Here is a 16,349-nt window from a genome sequence, read left to right on the forward strand (position 1 = left end):
CTGCTTGGTAAAATAGCTTTTTCCACACCAGATGCTACGGGAGCCTGGAGGGCCAATAAAATAAAAGTTTTCCTGGGTTTCTGTTAAGACTGTCCTCTGCTGGGGGGTTGTGGCTCGGTCCGGTCCGGTCCGGCTCTAGACCAGTGGTTCTCAAATGGGGGTACGTGTACCCCTGGGGGTACGTGGAGGTACTGCAGGGGGTACGTGAAGCTTTTCAAAATATCTTTAAAAATCAGTAGGCTCCTCATAATAAGTCTTGGGAAAAATTATTTTGTAAAAAGTTCGATAAAATATAAATGTGTGTTCATGCACTGAATTTTATATTCAGTATTTAGTTTCAATATCCTTTAAAATAAAACGGACCCCCCACCAAGTTAGTTTGACCCACGGACCCAGGGCACTCGTCGTTATCATGACTACACTGTAACTATGGAGACGTGGCTAAAGCGTAGCAGCAATGCTGCTGAAAGTACAGATAAAGTGAAAAAGAAGGCAAAACCAGAGCCGACGAAGTACATAATGTACATGGAAAAGTATGTTTTAATGGGATTTATGTCCACGATCTCCGTACCTCTTTTATTCCAAAAATGTTTTGCCCGTGTCAGGGGGTACTTGACTAAAAATATATTTTTAAGGGGGTACATCACTGAAAAAAGTTTGAGAACCACTGCTCTAGACGACCAGGCTGTCTGTGTGAGCAGCAGAACCTTATGGCTGACCTTTGATTGGCTCAGAGCTCAGGCCCGTCGGACCGGTTCCGGGTCTGCAGTAGAACCTGATGAGTAAAGGTCTGGTTCTGATCCATAGAACCAGAACAGCAGAACCTCCAGAACCTGTGGCTCCAGCTGGAGGAAGAAACATCATGAGCGTCTACTGTAGAAAACGTGATGTCATTGTGATGTCATCATGAGCCGTGCAGATGGAATCTGATTGGCTGGAGTGTTTGACCCTTTCTGACCTTTTGTTCTGGTTCTGACCCAGACTTGGAGAGTTTGGGTCCCAGAACCTTGGAAAACTTTGACTGGGCCACATCTCCAGTTCTTTGGATGATCATTCATGTAAAACATCTCTGTCATTTTCATCATTGTTTTATATTTACTATTAAAAGTCAAATGTTGTCATAAACCTCCAGAAAACATTTTAATTTCCAGAGTTTTGCTGCAGAACCGCCTGCAGGCCTGGGTGTAAATCCCGGGGGCCTCGGGGGGTCCGGGTCCCCCAGCCTTGGAAAAATCCAGAATAAAAAAGAATTTTCAATAAAAAATATTGTTTAAATTTAAACAATATTTTTTATTGAAAATTCTTTTTCCATACAGACTTTACAGTTTTTTCTTTTTTAAATGTTCCATACGTATCGTCCCAGAGAAGCTGCACATAGATTCTGTACCTGCATTGGACACAACAACTCTGCTAATCTCCATTTTACCCAATCTACACTTAAAAACTAAAAAGAGAACAAAGAACAAAAAATAATCAAAATGAGCTTTTCTTGTTCGTTCTTTTCTTCCAAGTCGTCACAATTTTAAATCTCTTCTCATCGGAAATGAACTGCAAGCAAACCATCTACAGTCTGTAGCTCTATACCCAAAGCCAGAATATTAATCAACAAAGTCTGATCTCCATGCTGAAATAAAACCCCGACAGTTTTTCCAATAATTCTTACATTTTCCAGATTCTAAGCTGATGGAAAGTCAGCCTTTCCATAATCTGAATATTATTCATCAGTTTGATCCGATCTTCCCTTTTAGCAGCTCCAGCCGTTTCCTAATGATGTTCGTTTTGCTTCCTACCAACAGAATCCTGTACATTTATTTATCAGCTGCTCTTCTTAACCTTTCCGTCCTTCTTCCTGTACGGGACGTCAAAACTTAGTGGAATATTCACCCCCAGTACCTGATCCACACGGTTCCATAAGGCTCCATGTAGGCACAATCCCAGAACATCTGGCAGTGACCGGTTCTGTCTGACCCGCAGTGACCGGTTCTGTCTGACCCACATTGCCTCCAACATCTTGTATCTTGGTATTTTCTTTGTGCTGATGTAATGAAATATCTTACAATATTCTTCCAGTCAAACTTTCTCCAGGAAAAGGAACCAGATGTTTTCTCCTCCCAGTTCTCCTGCGAAACCCCCCAGTTAGCCTCCAGTTAGCCTCCAGTTAGCCCCCAGTTAGCCTCCAGTTAGCCCCCAGTTAGCCTCCAGTTAGCCCCCAGTTAGCTTCTTTTTCCCATCTTACTTTTATGCATGTTGTTTTGCTTTTCTTCAAATTTTCCAATCCTGTGTACAATTTAGAAATTATTTTCTTCCCCAAGTTTGATTCATTTGCTGAAATAAATATCTTTGGACCCTTTTCCCATTGACTGAATGTTTTGTCTGTTGCATTAGGTTTAAAATCTGAATCATCCACCTTGGTACTCTACTCTGCTCTGTCAACCCATATTTAAAATATTGTCGTTCCATAAATCAAGAAATAATCCTAGCCATGGATTTGACTCCTCTCTAAGGTACTATGGCTTGTAGAGGTACCCTGGGTGACATGGCACATTCTATATCTTTCCATTTTGCTTATGTTCATTAGAGTACCAAGCTGTGCTGCAACATAGTAACTGTGAAGACGGTACGGCTAACCGTCCTTCGTCCTTCCATAACTGCAAAGTTCTGAATCTAATTCCTGATCTTCTTCCTTGCCATATGAATCTCGATATGATTTATTCCCATTCTGCAAAGTCTTTATCTGCCTCCTCGACTGGGACAGTTGTAAATAACTACAGGAACCTTGGTAAAACATCTGTTTGAATCATTTCTACTCTTGATGCTAAGCTTGCAAAAGGGATTAAACTCCACCTTCCTACATCTGACTTTATTCTAGACACCAAGGAGCTAAAGTTAAAGATTTTAGTTCAGATCAGTCATGAGACAGAAGTACACCGAGGTATTTCAGAGATTTTGAATGCCTATCAGTCCCAATTAATTTGTTAAAATAAATTGATGTGGTGAATAGCTGAAAGAGAGAACTTGGGTTTTCTTTGTGTTTAATTTGTAGCCTGACATCAGACCAAACTCATCCATTGTATTGGTTAGTGCTGGAAGCCACCTGCCTGGTTGAGATAAGTAAATCAAAACATCATCAGTAATACTATCGTTTGTTCCCCTCCTTCCATATAAATATACCTTTTATATTTTCCTTCTGCTCCAGATGTATCACAAACAGCTGGGCTAATGGAGCGTCCTCGTTGGGATGTAAATGCTTTTCAAAGGTTCCCATTAAATTCGATCCGAGCTGTGGGTTGGTAATATAATGATTGAATAGTTTTGATAAATGTTTTGTTAAAAACTAATTGTTCTGGGACCTTATAAAAGAAATTCCACCTGACAGTCAAAAGCTTTTTCCACGTCCATTCCCAATATTACAGCTTCTGTTCTTGTTTTAATATTTTGCATTTCCAGCAATGTGCAGCTGATATTATCTGTTGTCTGTCATTTCTTTAGGAATCCTGTTTGGTCCAAATCGATTATGTCCTGCAGAATTACCTCTAGACGTCTAGTAATAACTGCTGTAAATAGTCTATGGTCTAAATTTAGGGCACTAACTGCTCTATATCTTTTCCTTCCTTTGGAATAAGCGAAACCAACGCTTCCCTCCAGGACTTTGGCGTTTCTCCCTCTTTTAATACCCATTTGAAAGTATTTTTTAACAAGGGGATCAGATCAATGGTTTTCTTAGCAGTTTATAAAATTCAGTATCCATCTGTGCCGGGAGCCTCGTTGGTTTTCAGTCTTGACATTTCTGAGTCCATTTCTTCTCTAATCTCCTTTGTTAATCTACGACTTTGATCTTCTGTTATTCTTGGTAAACTCAAAGATTCCAGTAATGCATGCATTTGATTATTATTATTAATTTCTGCTTGCGAATATAACTTTTTATAATTTTCAAAACAATTTTTAATCTCTTCTGTCTTATATTTTATAAAATTAGAGGAGTCGCTGATTTTGAAAATATTATTACCACTTTTTATTGTAGCTGACTGAAAAAATCTGTTTATCCTCCATAACATGGGAAAAAATTAATTTCCCTTTAAGCTTTAACTGAGTTCATTCCTCTCTTCATCAACAATAAATCCTGTTATTTTTGTAAAATTTGCTGTTTATTTCCCAGAGTTATGAGGGGGAACCAAATATTTTAGCCGCCTGAAATAATCTGCTTCCCCTACAAAGAACAGCTTATTTCAGACGGCTAAAATATTTGGTTCCCTCCTCATAATTCTGGCAAAAGTTGAGCAAATGTTTTCAAACTTGCAGGATTTATTGTTGATTATGAGAGGAATAAACACAGTTAAAGACTTGTTGGTAAATTAATTTATTCCCATTTTATGGAGGGGAACAGATTATTTCAGGTAGCTGGAATAATCCCATCGGTTCCCTCATTACAACCGTTTCCAAATTCTCAGTGATTGTAACGTGTGATAATATGTTTGAACCACTAAAAATTAGCAACTATAAATTTATTTTATTCAGTAATCTTTAACATTAGAAGAGGTTTTCCAGAAATACTCTCATCTTTTCAGGAAGTCTAGTCTACATGTCCTGTTAGCAACTTCCATCTTCTTATATCAGCAATGAAAAATGATAAATTCACACAACGTGTTGGAAAACTGTGTTTAGTGACTGACTTTCATTTGTCAGGCTTGAGACAAAGGTAGGAAAAAGAGCGATTCTCATGGTGTTTAAAATAACACAAAACAGAAAGAAAACCTCGTTGGTTCATTTATTTGACCATTTTGTTGTTGCTTCTTTTTAAACAGCAGCTGATTGAACTGAATGTTACAACCTGGACATGATTATATGATTTGCTTTTACCGAGAAATTGTTCAGAACCGCCGTGGAAACGATCAGAACCGCCAGATCCGCCTCTCTGGCTGCAGTGCGCGCTCCCGACACCGGAGGGCAGATTTTCACAGGGAGAACAGAATTTACCGGTACCGGTATCGGTACCGGTAGAGCCGCTAAAGAGAGGAGCTAGCTGTTAGCCATTAGCTGTTAGCTGTGGCTCTGCAGCACAAACATAAATTCTTACAGCAAAACATGAAAGACATTTTATTTCCTTTCACTGCTCAATAGGAAGAATAAAAATCAGACTGCAGTTTATTTCATTACTTTGAATCTTGATAAACTGTTGAGCCTTAAATCAAAACTAGCTAAACTGCTACATTGCTTTGATGGACTTAGCTCCTTTTTCTGTGGAAAGTAGCCAATATCATTTAGCTCTCTAACTCTTAGTTGTATTGGGAGCCACTGCAATAAATCAATATTTATGAGGACGTGTATAAAGTGGAGTCACTCATTAAAACTTTTTAGTCAGAGCCTTAAATCTTTGTAAAAGTGATTAGATCAGTGACTCTGAACCAAAGCCGCATCTAAACATTTAGATTTTGGTTTATTTACAGATAAAAACTCGTTTTTTGGGCGTCGCTGTGCCAGTCATTTTTGGTCCTGCAGCTTGAACACAATAAAAAATGTAAACCACATTTTATGATACATTTAACTGTAACTTTGCCAACCCCTGAAATTCCTCTTCAAACTTTCCCTGTTTCTGGTCCCAGTAATGAGACGAACGTTCAGCTGAAACGGATTTTATTTTACCTGAGGATAATTATTCTGGAAAATGTTTGGACATAAATTATATTTAGTTCCTGATTTTTGCAGAAACTAAACTTTGTGTCCAAATTAAAAAACTATGCCTCCTCCTCTTGCTCCTCCTCCTCCTCCTCCTCCTCCTCATCATCAATGCTCTAACTGGTTATTATCAATCATTGATCATTAGGAATAATATTTCTCCACTCTTTGTTGCTTGTTTCCATTCAGTAGAAAAGTTTGGATACTGATTTTTTTTTTTCAAAAACTATATTAGAAGAAATTAGATTAATACAAGACAGTCATAAATATATGATTGAACAGAAGCCATAATTAACGTTAAAATATTAAGATAAATTTATTTCTTGTTGGAATCAGACGCTTCCAAAGTTCAGATATTTTAAAAACAGCAGAAAATATGGAATAAAGTCAAAAAAAGAGAATTTATTTATTTCCCTCAGAGTTTATTACATTATTAATAAGTTCTGTTCCAACACAAATCAATGTGACTTCAATAATTATTTGATCAGAAGCCGCAGTGTGACGTCACCGGATGTGGGCCTTTTTAAAATGAAAAGTGTAAAGCAAAGCGTGTCGGGGCTTTTATTGTGAAGAGGTGTCCCGGATGTGTGCGCGGTTCCTCCCTGCAGCGGCGGAGCGTCGAGGAGGAAGAGGAGGAGGAGGAGTTGAAGGTCACAGCAGCATCCTCAGCATCCCTCCACCGAACCTCCGGAACCGGGCCGAACCGAGCCGCCGCCATGGGGAACCGGGGCATGGAGGAGCTGATCCCGCTGGTGAACCGGATGCAGGACGCCTTCTCCTCCATCGGCCAGAACGCGAACCTGGACCTGCCGCAGATCGCCGTGGTGGGCGGCCAGAGCGCCGGCAAGAGCTCGGTGCTGGAGAACTTCGTGGGCAAGTAAGAGCCGGGCCGGGCCGGGCCGGGCCAGCCGAACCGAACCGCGGACAGCCGAACAGAGTCACGGGACTCTGGCTGCCAGGGTTCTGAAGAAATGGTTCTAGTTGGGGGACCAGGATTGGTTCCCCCAACGGCAGGAAGCGGGCCGTCTGGAGCCACATGGGGCCCCCAAAAGAACCAGGGGGGCCCAGAAGAACTAAAAGAAATGTTTTGGAGCCCGGCAGTCCCCCTGGATCTTTTGGGGCCCCCTGGTTCTTTTGGGTCCCTCTGGTTCCGGTCGGTTTTACTGGGTTCTGAATTTCTAGGACAGAGCAGAACCAGAACGTTCTGTGGTTCTGGCAGAGGACGGCAGGATCTGGTTGGTACCGACCGGTCCATTTGTTTCTCTGACACCAGAACCAGTAGCAGGTCTGGTTCTGGTTCTGCAGAACTAGAGGCTTAATAGAGTTAGAGATGAGACTGGACCAGAAGTGGTTCCGGTCGGGTCCAGATGTGTTCAGGTCTATAGTTTAATTCCTGCTGGAAGCTCGCACCTGATTGGCTGATAATTTCAGCTTTGTCTCCATCTCTGCTCTGATTGGCTGCTGCCAGTCACATGACTCTGGAGGGGCTTCAGTCAGAGTCTCCTGACAGCACGACGAGTGTGTGTTTCTGTGTGTGTGTGTTTCTGTGTGCAGCCAATCAGAGCTTAGATGGAGTCTGTAGTTTGATCTGCAGAGGAAGTGAGGGAAGCCTCCATATGTGTAGCTAGCGTTAGCGTTAGCGTTAGCGGCGCCTAGTTCTGATCAGCGCAGGAAGTGGCGCATTACAAACAGGTAAACGTTCTGAAACAGGAAGCAGTCATCAGCAGAGCCAAGGACCGGCTGCTGGATTTGACCAGCATTCCTTAAAGTCACATGACCTCAATAAGCTCCTCCCCCTCTGCTCAGGGACTTCCTCCCTCGAGGATCAGGAATCGTGACGCGGCGCCCCCTGGTGCTCCAGCTCATCAACTGTCCAACAGGTGAGACGGCCTGCAGCAGCCACATTATGGATCAGATGATTATGGATCAGATGATTATTGATCAGATGATTATTGATCAGAGTATGCAGAGTTCCTCCACTGTAAGGGGAAGAAGTTCATCGACTTTGATGAAGTTCGTCAGGAGATCGAGGCGGAGACGGACCGAGCGACGGGACACAACAAGGGAATCAGTCCGGTGCCCATCAACCTGAGGGTGTACTCCCCCAACGGTAACTCACCTGTCCACCTGGCCTGTGTCCACCTGGCCTGTGTCCACCTGTCCTATGTCCACCTGTCCTGTGTGCAGTGCTGAACCTGACGCTGGTGGACCTCCCCGGCATGACCAAGGTTCCGGTCGGCGACCAGCCGGCCGACATCGAGCATCAGATCAGAGACATGCTTATGCAGTTCGTCACCAAGGACAACTGTCTCCTGCTGGCCGTGTCCCCCGCCAACTCCGACCTCGCCAACTCCGACGCCCTGAAGATCGCCAAGGAGGTCGACCCTCAAGGTCCGGCCGCAGCCCCGCCCCCTTCCTGCCTGGGGGCAGAGACAGGAAGTGAAGGTGTGTCTGTGTGTTGCAGGTCTGAGGACCATTGGGGTCATCACCAAGCTGGACCTAATGGACGAAGGGACGGACGCCAGGGACATCCTGGAGAACAAGCTGCTGCCGCTGCGCAGAGGTATGACATCACATCTTCCTGGCTGCTGATTGGTTCACAGCTTTCTGTCATCGCAAACAAAGGTGTCCACTCAGAGTGCAGGTGTCCACCGTGGGACACTGAGGGACGTGTTGTGGTGCAGGTTACATCGGGGTGGTGAACCGCAGTCAGAAGGACATTGATGGGAAGAAGGACATCACCGCCGCTCTGCAGGCCGAGAGGAAGTTCTTCCTGTCCCATCCGTCCTACCGTCACCTGGCCGACCGGATGGGCACCGCCTACCTGCAGAAGATCCTCAACCAGGTGAGCAGCCCACGTCACTGCGGGTCAGCTGGACTTCATTTGGGGTCCAGTCCAAGGCTCCAGCAGGTTCTATTTCATCATTGGTCCATCGTGTGACCCATCGGGTCCACCGCCTGCTCCGGTTAGCACTTTTCTGTCTCCTAGCAACTGACCAACCACATCCGGGACACGTTGCCAGGGTTACGGAGCAAGCTGCAGAGCCAGCTGCTGTCCATCGAGAAGGAGGTGGAGGAGTACAAGAACTTCAGGCCCGACGACCCGAGCCGCAAGACCAAGGCCCTGCTCCAGTCAGTACCAGAACCTGAACAGAACCACACATACATCAGCGCTCAGAACCAGTAAGAACCAGTCAGAACCGGTTGTCCCACTTGTCCCAGTGTTCTCTGTGTTTCAGAATGGTGCAGCAGTTCGCGGTGGACTTTGAGAAACGGATCGAAGGTTCTGGAGATCAGGTGGAAACTTACGAGCTTTCAGGAGGAGCCAAGATCAACCGCGTCTTCCACGAGCGCTTCCCCTTCGAACTGGTCAAGGTAACGCCTCACACGGGTTACCAGGTGTACCAGGTAACCAGGTAACAGGTGCACCAAGTAGCCAGGTGTCGCTGTGTCTCCACTGCAGCTGGAGGGCGATGAGAAGACTCTACGTAAGGAGATCAGCTACGCCATCAAGAACATCCACGGGATCAGGTGAGGCCGCTCTGGCACCGGGCCAACAGGTGTGCTTACAGGACAGGTGAGAGCTTGGTGCTGACCAGCTGCGTTGGTCCTCAGGACGGGTCTGTTCACTCCGGACATGGCCTTCGAGACCATCGTCAAGCGTCAGATCGCCCAGATCAAAGAACCCTGCCAGAAGTGTGTTGACCTGGTGATCAGTGAGCTGGTCAACACCGTGAGGCAGTGCACCAGCAAGGTACTACGGGGTACTACAGGGCACCAGCAAGGTACTACGGGGTACTACAGGGCACCAGCAAGGTACTACGGGGTACTACAGGGCACCAGCAAGGTACTACGGGGTACTACAGGGCACCAGCAAGGTACTACGGGGTACTACAGTGCACCAGCAAGGTACTACGGGGTACTACAGGGCACCAGCAGGGTACTACGGGGTACTACAGGGCACCAGCAGGGTACTACGGGGTACTACAGGGTCAATGATTTGTGTGGTTTGACGGCAATGGTTGCCTCAAAAGGTTGAGCAACTGATTTAGCTCTAGGTTCCATTTTTGTTTGGATGCTTCAACAAATTCTGTTGAATTCCAGTAGTTTCAGTGGCCGCTGTGGGTTTGGGTAAAACATCCATAACGGTAGAAACTGAACTACTGCACTTTTGTCTGATCTGCCATTGTGACATTTTCTCTCAGGTGTGCCGTCCTCAGGTAGGTGAAAGGTCACTGATAATTGGAGAGACAGAGTCCAGAGTGTGAAGGCAGGTCTGTGATTCCAGAGAGTTAGAGGTTCATAAGACTGCAGAAACATCCAGACAATTGTTTTTGCTGAAACAATCTTTGGTTTAAGGTAAAACCGTCACAGGGCCACTCCTACTTCCTACTTCCTACTTCCTCCGTTCTGTCTGCAGCTGGCGCAGTATCCAATGCTCCGAGAGGAAATGGAAAGAATCGTCACTCAGCATATCAGAGACAGAGAGAGTCGCACCAAAGACCAGGTGAGTCCTACTTTGCTCCACCTGTCTCTAGGGACCCTGAGGTGTCTCTAGGGACCCTGAGGTGTCTCTAGGGACCCTGAGGTGTCTCTAGGGACCCTGAGGTGTCTCTAGGGAGCCTCGGGAGTCTTTAGGGACCTTCAGGTAACGTCAGTATCTGCTGCCTCCCCCAGGTGATTCTGCTGATCGACATCGAGCTGGCCTATGTTAACACCAACCACGAGGATTTTATCGGTTTCGCAAAGTAAGATCCCTAAACTGATCAGAACCAGAGGAACTCATCCAGTTCTGCTGGGTCCACCTGCCAGAACCCCAGGTGTTTGGGTCAGGTGACCCACATGAGCTGAAGCTGTGTCTCCCCTAACACAGAGTGTGTTTGTGTGTTTGTGTGTGTGTGTGTGTGTGTGTGTGTGTGTGTGTGTGTGTGTGTGTGTGTGTGTGTGTGTGTGTGTGTGTGTGTGTGTGTGTGTGTGTGTGTGTCAGTGCGCAGCAGAAGAGCAGCCAGATAAACAAGAAAAAGGCTGCAGGGAACCAGGACGAGATCATGGTAAGTGAGTGGACTGGCTGGTTCTGGTCTGGTTTTGATTGGGTTCTGAAGGTGCCTGATGTCTGTGGTTCAGGTGATCCGGAAGGGCTGGCTGACCATCAACAACATCGGCATCATGAAGGGCGGAGCCAAGGAGTACTGGTTCGTCCTGACGGCGGAGGCCCTGTCCTGGTACAAGGACGACGAGGTACCAGAACCAGAACCAGAACCACAGCCTCTGCAGGCAGCTGCTAGACAGACCTGGTTCTGGTCTGGTCACACTGACCCGGCTGCAGCAATCCTGGTTCTGACCCAGACCGGTCTTGGTCTGGTTTCCTCAGACGGACGTTGAACAGCCGGTACCGGTCCAGAACCAGGACTGTTGGTGGTTCTGAGAACAGGGCTTCTGATGAGCCGGTTCTGACCTGGTTTCCCAGCAGAACCAGACCTGACGTGTCACACTGTCGCCCCCTGCAGGAGAAGGAGAAGAAGTACATGCTGCCGGTGGACAACCTGAAGCTGAAGGACATCGAGAAGAGCTTCATGTCCAGCAAGCACATCTTCGCCCTGTTCAACACCGAGCACAGGTTGACCTCTGACCCCGTCCTCTCTATCCCCGGCCCGGTTCTGGACGCTCAGCCCGTCCCCTCTACTGTCCCCGCAGGAACGTCTACAAGGACTACCGGCAGCTGGAGCTGGCCAGCGAGTCCCAGGAGGAGGTGGACAGCTGGAAGGCGTCTTTCCTACGCGCCGGGGTGTATCCTGAACGCAGCGTGGTAGGCTCCGCCTCTGCGCTCCACCTCACCGCAGGTCCACTTTTAAACTCTGTCCTCACTCTGTCTGTCTTGTCTCTGCCCTGCAGGACAAGGACAAGGTGAGTGGAGGGTTATGGGAGCCGGGCCGGCCGGTTCTGGAAGTTCTGGAGCGGTGGGTGTGTGTGTATGTGTGTGTGTTGGCAGGTGGAGGCAGAGGAGTCCAGTTCTGACGGACAGATCCACAGCATGGACCCTCAGCTGGAGAGACAGGTGGAGATCGTCCGCAACCTGGTGGACTCATACCTGTCCATCATCCACCGCACCGTCAGGGACCTGATCCCCAAGACCATCATGCACCTGATGGTCAACAACGTACGCCTCGCACACCTGGACAGGCGCCGACAGGTGCACTCAGGACAAAGTGTCATGTGACGTTCGTTCTGCTCCCCAGACCAAGGAGTTCATCCACTCTGACCTGCTGGCTCACCTGTACTCCTGCGGAGACCAGAACAGCCTGATGGAGGAGTCGCAGGAGCAGGTGGGGGAGGGGGGTCAGGGGTCAAACTCTTGAATACCTAAATAAATAGTGGTTGGCCTTAAAGCTGCAGTAACTTATTAAATGGTTTTTCCTTATCGGTGAATGTGTCTCCATGGTGACAATCAGAGAACAGTTCGATCTGAAGAAATTCTCCAAGAACAACCAATTAGAGCCCAGAGGAGGGGCTTAGCACTACTAATCATCCTCGGGTACAGGCTACTAAATGTACTAATAGTGGACAAACAACCTCAGTTACAAGAATCCACCGTCATCAGTCGCTAAGCTAACTAGCATTAGCATTTGTGTCAGACTCTGTCGTGGTAAACCAGCTGCAGCGTAGCAGACCAGGCCAAGGTGGGGCAGCGTGTACACGATGGTGACTGACAGCGCTAACACCATCCTCCTCTCTCTGATTGGTTGTTTCTGACTGAGTGGTGTATTTCTACAGTTCGCACTGGGAGAACTGGGAGAACTGAACTCCATCCATGCACAGATCATCTGTTGCGACATGGAGACGTTATTTTCAGTCAGGCTGAAGCTCGAGACACACACTGATATTAGCAGCTAGTTATCAGTTGATGCTAATGCTAACTATCTGCTATCAACCACGATAGCTAGCAAGCTACTTTATGTTTTAGCTTCTATCATGGGTCAGTGTAAATTTAGCACCAGTCTGACTGTCCCTGACTCTGTCTGTCTGTTTCTGATTCTGACTCTGTCTCTGTCTCAGGCCCAGCGCCGGGACGAGATGCTCCGAATGTACTTTGCTCTGAAAGAAGCTCTGAACATCATCGGGGACATCAGCACGTCCACCGTTACCACGGCAGCGCCTCCCCCTGTGGACGACTCGTGGCTGCAGGTGACGGGGATGCCGTCTGGACGCAGGTAAGCTGGCGGCGGCTCTTCCTGTCCCTGTGGGACGGCGAGGCGGTCTCTGAGCCTCCGAGTGTCTCCGCAGGTCTCCCATGTCCAGCCCGACCCCCCAGCGCCGGGCCCCTCCCGGTCCGCCCCGCCCCGGGGGCCGCGCCGCTCCGTCCCGCCCCGCGGTTTCCCCCGATCCTGGAGGAGCGCCGCCGTCTGTCCCCTCACGGCCCAATAGAGCGCCCCCTCCTGGAGTCCCCAGGTGAGTGCGGCCGGACCCGGTCCAACCCGGTTCTGCAGCTTCAGAAGTCGCCAGGTTGCAGCGGTTACTGTTGACGTCTTAGCAGCCGTGAAGGGTTCTCCAGTTGGATGAAGCCTCGTTACGTAACGAAGCGTCTCTGTGTTGTTCAAACGGTCACATGACCACAGGGAGGGACTGACCACCGTCTGGACTGGGAGCCCCACTGGTTTCTCTGGTCCAGTGCCATTAGCAGACGGGTTGTGCAGCCAGAGAATCCAGGGGCCTCATGGCTAAGGCGCTGTACGCACATAATGTGCAGCGAGATATTTTATGCACAAGTCGGCGTGTATGAAAATGAACTTGGCGTCAAAGTTTGTGTAAAAATATGCAAACTTTCGACCTGCAGTGAAAATGTGCAGCAGTAACAAAAACTGTGAACAAACACAAACTACAGAGTCAAAACTCACAGAAATCCACTGAAATCTGACGACATTCAGTTATTTAGAGCAGGAAGCATCAAACCCGATGATTTTATGATTTTAATATTTTATTGTTTAAATGATGAAACCTCAGACACACACAAAATAAGGAAAATAGAAATAAAGGATGTGAAAACCTCACTCCACTGTAAATAGTCATTTTGCTCAGTTTTTGTCTCATAACGATGAAACGTATCGTCTGAATGCATCTATGGGGTCATTTCTTTTTTTTCAAACTTTATTTTTGTTTACCCAGGAAATGTCACAACTCCTTTCTCTTTTCCTAATTGTAATATTTCAAATTACAATTAGATTCATATCGTCCCATATGAATCTAGATGTAATCTGGTTCCATGTTTTGAACTGTCTGGTATTTCTATGGAAAGCTAGAAAAAGACAATAACTTTGGTAACAGGAAGAGTGGTATATCTGACCACTCTTCCTTAATATTAAAACTAAAGCTAACTTTATTAGGGTGGACCAAGAAATTAGGAGGGATAGTAGAAACTGGGATGATAAAAATGAGCGTGTTACTAAAGTTATTGTCTTTTTCTAGCTTTCTATAGAAATACCAGACAGACAGTTCAAAGTGGTCAGATATAAGACCCCAATGATGAGTAAAAACATTGGACTTGGCGTTCCCTCGCCCGGACTCGGGTCACCGGGGCCCCACTCTGGAGCCAGGCCTGGAGGGGGGACACGATAGTGAGCGCCTGGTGGCCGGGCTTTTACCCATGGAGCCCGGCCGGGCTCAGCCCGAAGAGGAAACATGGGCGCCCCCTCCCATGGGCCCACCACCCTGAGAGGGGCCAAAGGAGTCGGGTGCATTGTGTGATGGGTGGCGGCCCAGGGAGGGGGCCCTGGCGGTCCGATCCTCGGTTGCAGAAACTGGCTCTTGGGACGTGGAATGTCACCTCTCTGGTGGGGAAGGAGCCGGAGCGAGGTTGAGAGGTTCCGGCTAGAAATAGTCGGTCTCACCTGGACACATGGCTCTGGTTCTGGAACCAGTCTCCTTGAGAGGGGCTGGACATACTTCCACTCTGGAGTTGCCCAAGGTGAGAGGCACCGGGCAGGAGTGGGCATACTTGTTGCCCCCATCTTGGTGCCTATTGTTGGTGTTTACTCCAGTGAACGAGAGGGTAGCCTCCCTTCGCCAACAGATGAGGGGCCGGGTTCTGACTATTGTTTGTGCTTACGGGCCGAACAGCAGTTCAGATTACCCACCCTTCTTGGAGTCCTTAGAGGGGGTACTGGAGAGACCCCCTCCTGGGGACTCCCTTGTTCTGCTGGGGGACTTCAACGCTCACGTGGGCAATGACAGTGAGACCTGGAGGGTCCTGGTTGGGAGGAACGGCCCCCCGATCTGAACTCGAGCGGTGTTCTGTTGTTGGACTTCTGTGCTCGTCATGGATTGTCCATAACGAACACCATGTTCAGGCATAAGGGTGTCCATATGTGCACTTGGCACCAGGACACCCTAGGCCGCAGTTCGATGATCGACTTTGTCATTGTTTCATCGGATCTGCGGCCGTATGTCTTGGACACTCGGGTGAAGAGAGGTGCGGAGCTGTCTACTGACCACTACCTGGTGGTGAGTTGGCTCCGGTGGTGGGGGAGGAAGCCGGTCAGACCTGGCGGCCCAAACTTGTTGTGAGGGTCTGCTGGGAACGTCTGGCGGAATCCCCTGTGAGACGGAGCTTTAACTCCCATCTCCAGCAAAACTTCGAACACGTCCTGGGGGAGGTGGGGGACATGGAGTCTGAGTGGACCATGTTCCGTGTCTCCATTGTTGAGGCGGCCGGTCAGAGCTGTGGCCGCAAGGTTGTCGGTGCCTGTCGCGGTGGCAACCCTCGAACCCGTTGGTGGACACCTTCGGTGAGGGATGCTGCCAGGCTGAAGAAGGAGTCCTATCGGGGCTTTTTGGCCTGTGGGACTCCAGAAGCAGCTGATGGGTACCGGCGGGCGAAGCGGCATGCAGCTCGGGTGTTTTTTAAAATTTTTTTATATATATATATTTATTAGTTTTTCAGAATATAACATACATAAATCATACATGAGAGTATGAAGCATATATATATACATATACACATATTCGCGGAGACTTACATACACATGCATGTATGCAACAAAATCCTGTATGAAAGCAGTATACTCTTATCAATCCAGTAATAAAAATAAAGACATACAATAACCAAGAAAAAAAAAAAAAAAGAAAAATTTATAATAACAAGTCAGGAAAATTATCCAAAGAGTTGATTACACTGCATTGAATACAATTTCTGCTTAAGGACATTATTACCTGTCCGTAAGGTGGCATACTACGAAACTGAGCGAGTGTCGGGGTCGACCTTGGATCGAGAAAGATGGTCCAAAACCGGCTGCCAGATACTACAGAACTTATTAGAAAAACCCACAACATCATATCGTAGCTTCTCCAAATGGAGAATCTCAGTAAAGTCGCTCAACCACATTTTAAACTGAGGAACTTTGTCAGTTTTCCAAAGTCTCAATATTACTTTTTTGGCTATTACCATTCCATACACCACCGTCGTTTGCATAGAAATGCTGCAGTTCCTCAAAGAAGGAGAGTGTCCAAACAATGCAGCCTGGGGGTCAGGAACCAACGCACATCCATAAACCTTAGAAAACAAGTTGAAAATCTCACACCAGTAATGAAAGAGCTTGGGGCATGTCCAGGACAAATGAGACAGGGAGCCATCCGCAGACTTACATTTATCACACTTTGAAGATGTCGAAGGAAATATTCTGTGC

General features: G+C 47.4%; 1 protein-coding gene across 4 annotated transcripts in view; it reads left to right on the top strand.

Annotated features, from left to right (window-relative positions):
* The first annotated feature begins 6,249 nt into the window (after positions 1–6,249).
* rapgef1 (Rap guanine nucleotide exchange factor 1) overlaps positions 6,250–16,349 on the top strand; it is a 43,012-nt gene continuing 32,912 nt past the window's right edge. For all 4 annotated transcript variants that reach the window (XR_002753593.1, XM_023343832.1, XM_023343831.1 and 1 more), the window contains exons 1-21: positions 6,250–6,550; positions 7,480–7,553; positions 7,634–7,783; positions 7,861–8,064; positions 8,138–8,236; positions 8,358–8,518; positions 8,663–8,805; positions 8,913–9,048; positions 9,137–9,204; positions 9,289–9,427; positions 10,094–10,180; positions 10,351–10,421; positions 10,661–10,724; positions 10,798–10,911; positions 11,181–11,290; positions 11,368–11,479; positions 11,566–11,577; positions 11,663–11,830; positions 11,910–11,996; positions 12,727–12,881; positions 12,955–13,119. Coding sequence is in view for 3 of the 4 variants with exons in the window: in XM_023343832.1 (XP_023199600.1) it covers positions 6,390–6,550; positions 7,480–7,553; positions 7,634–7,783; positions 7,861–8,064; positions 8,138–8,236; positions 8,358–8,518; positions 8,663–8,805; positions 8,913–9,048; positions 9,137–9,204; positions 9,289–9,427; positions 10,094–10,180; positions 10,351–10,421; positions 10,661–10,724; positions 10,798–10,911; positions 11,181–11,290; positions 11,368–11,479; positions 11,566–11,577; positions 11,663–11,830; positions 11,910–11,996; positions 12,727–12,881; positions 12,955–13,119 (2,480 nt within the window). In the remaining variant the exon portion in view is untranslated. The remainder of the gene's footprint in view (positions 6,551–7,479; positions 7,554–7,633; positions 7,784–7,860; positions 8,065–8,137; positions 8,237–8,357; positions 8,519–8,662; positions 8,806–8,912; positions 9,049–9,136; positions 9,205–9,288; positions 9,428–10,093; positions 10,181–10,350; positions 10,422–10,660; positions 10,725–10,797; positions 10,912–11,180; positions 11,291–11,367; positions 11,480–11,565; positions 11,578–11,662; positions 11,831–11,909; positions 11,997–12,726; positions 12,882–12,954; positions 13,120–16,349) is intronic.

The sequence above is a fragment of the Xiphophorus maculatus genome, chromosome 12 (assembly GCF_002775205.1).
Source record: "Xiphophorus maculatus strain JP 163 A chromosome 12, X_maculatus-5.0-male, whole genome shotgun sequence".
In the NCBI taxonomy this organism is placed as follows: Eukaryota; Metazoa; Chordata; class Actinopteri; order Cyprinodontiformes; family Poeciliidae; genus Xiphophorus; species Xiphophorus maculatus.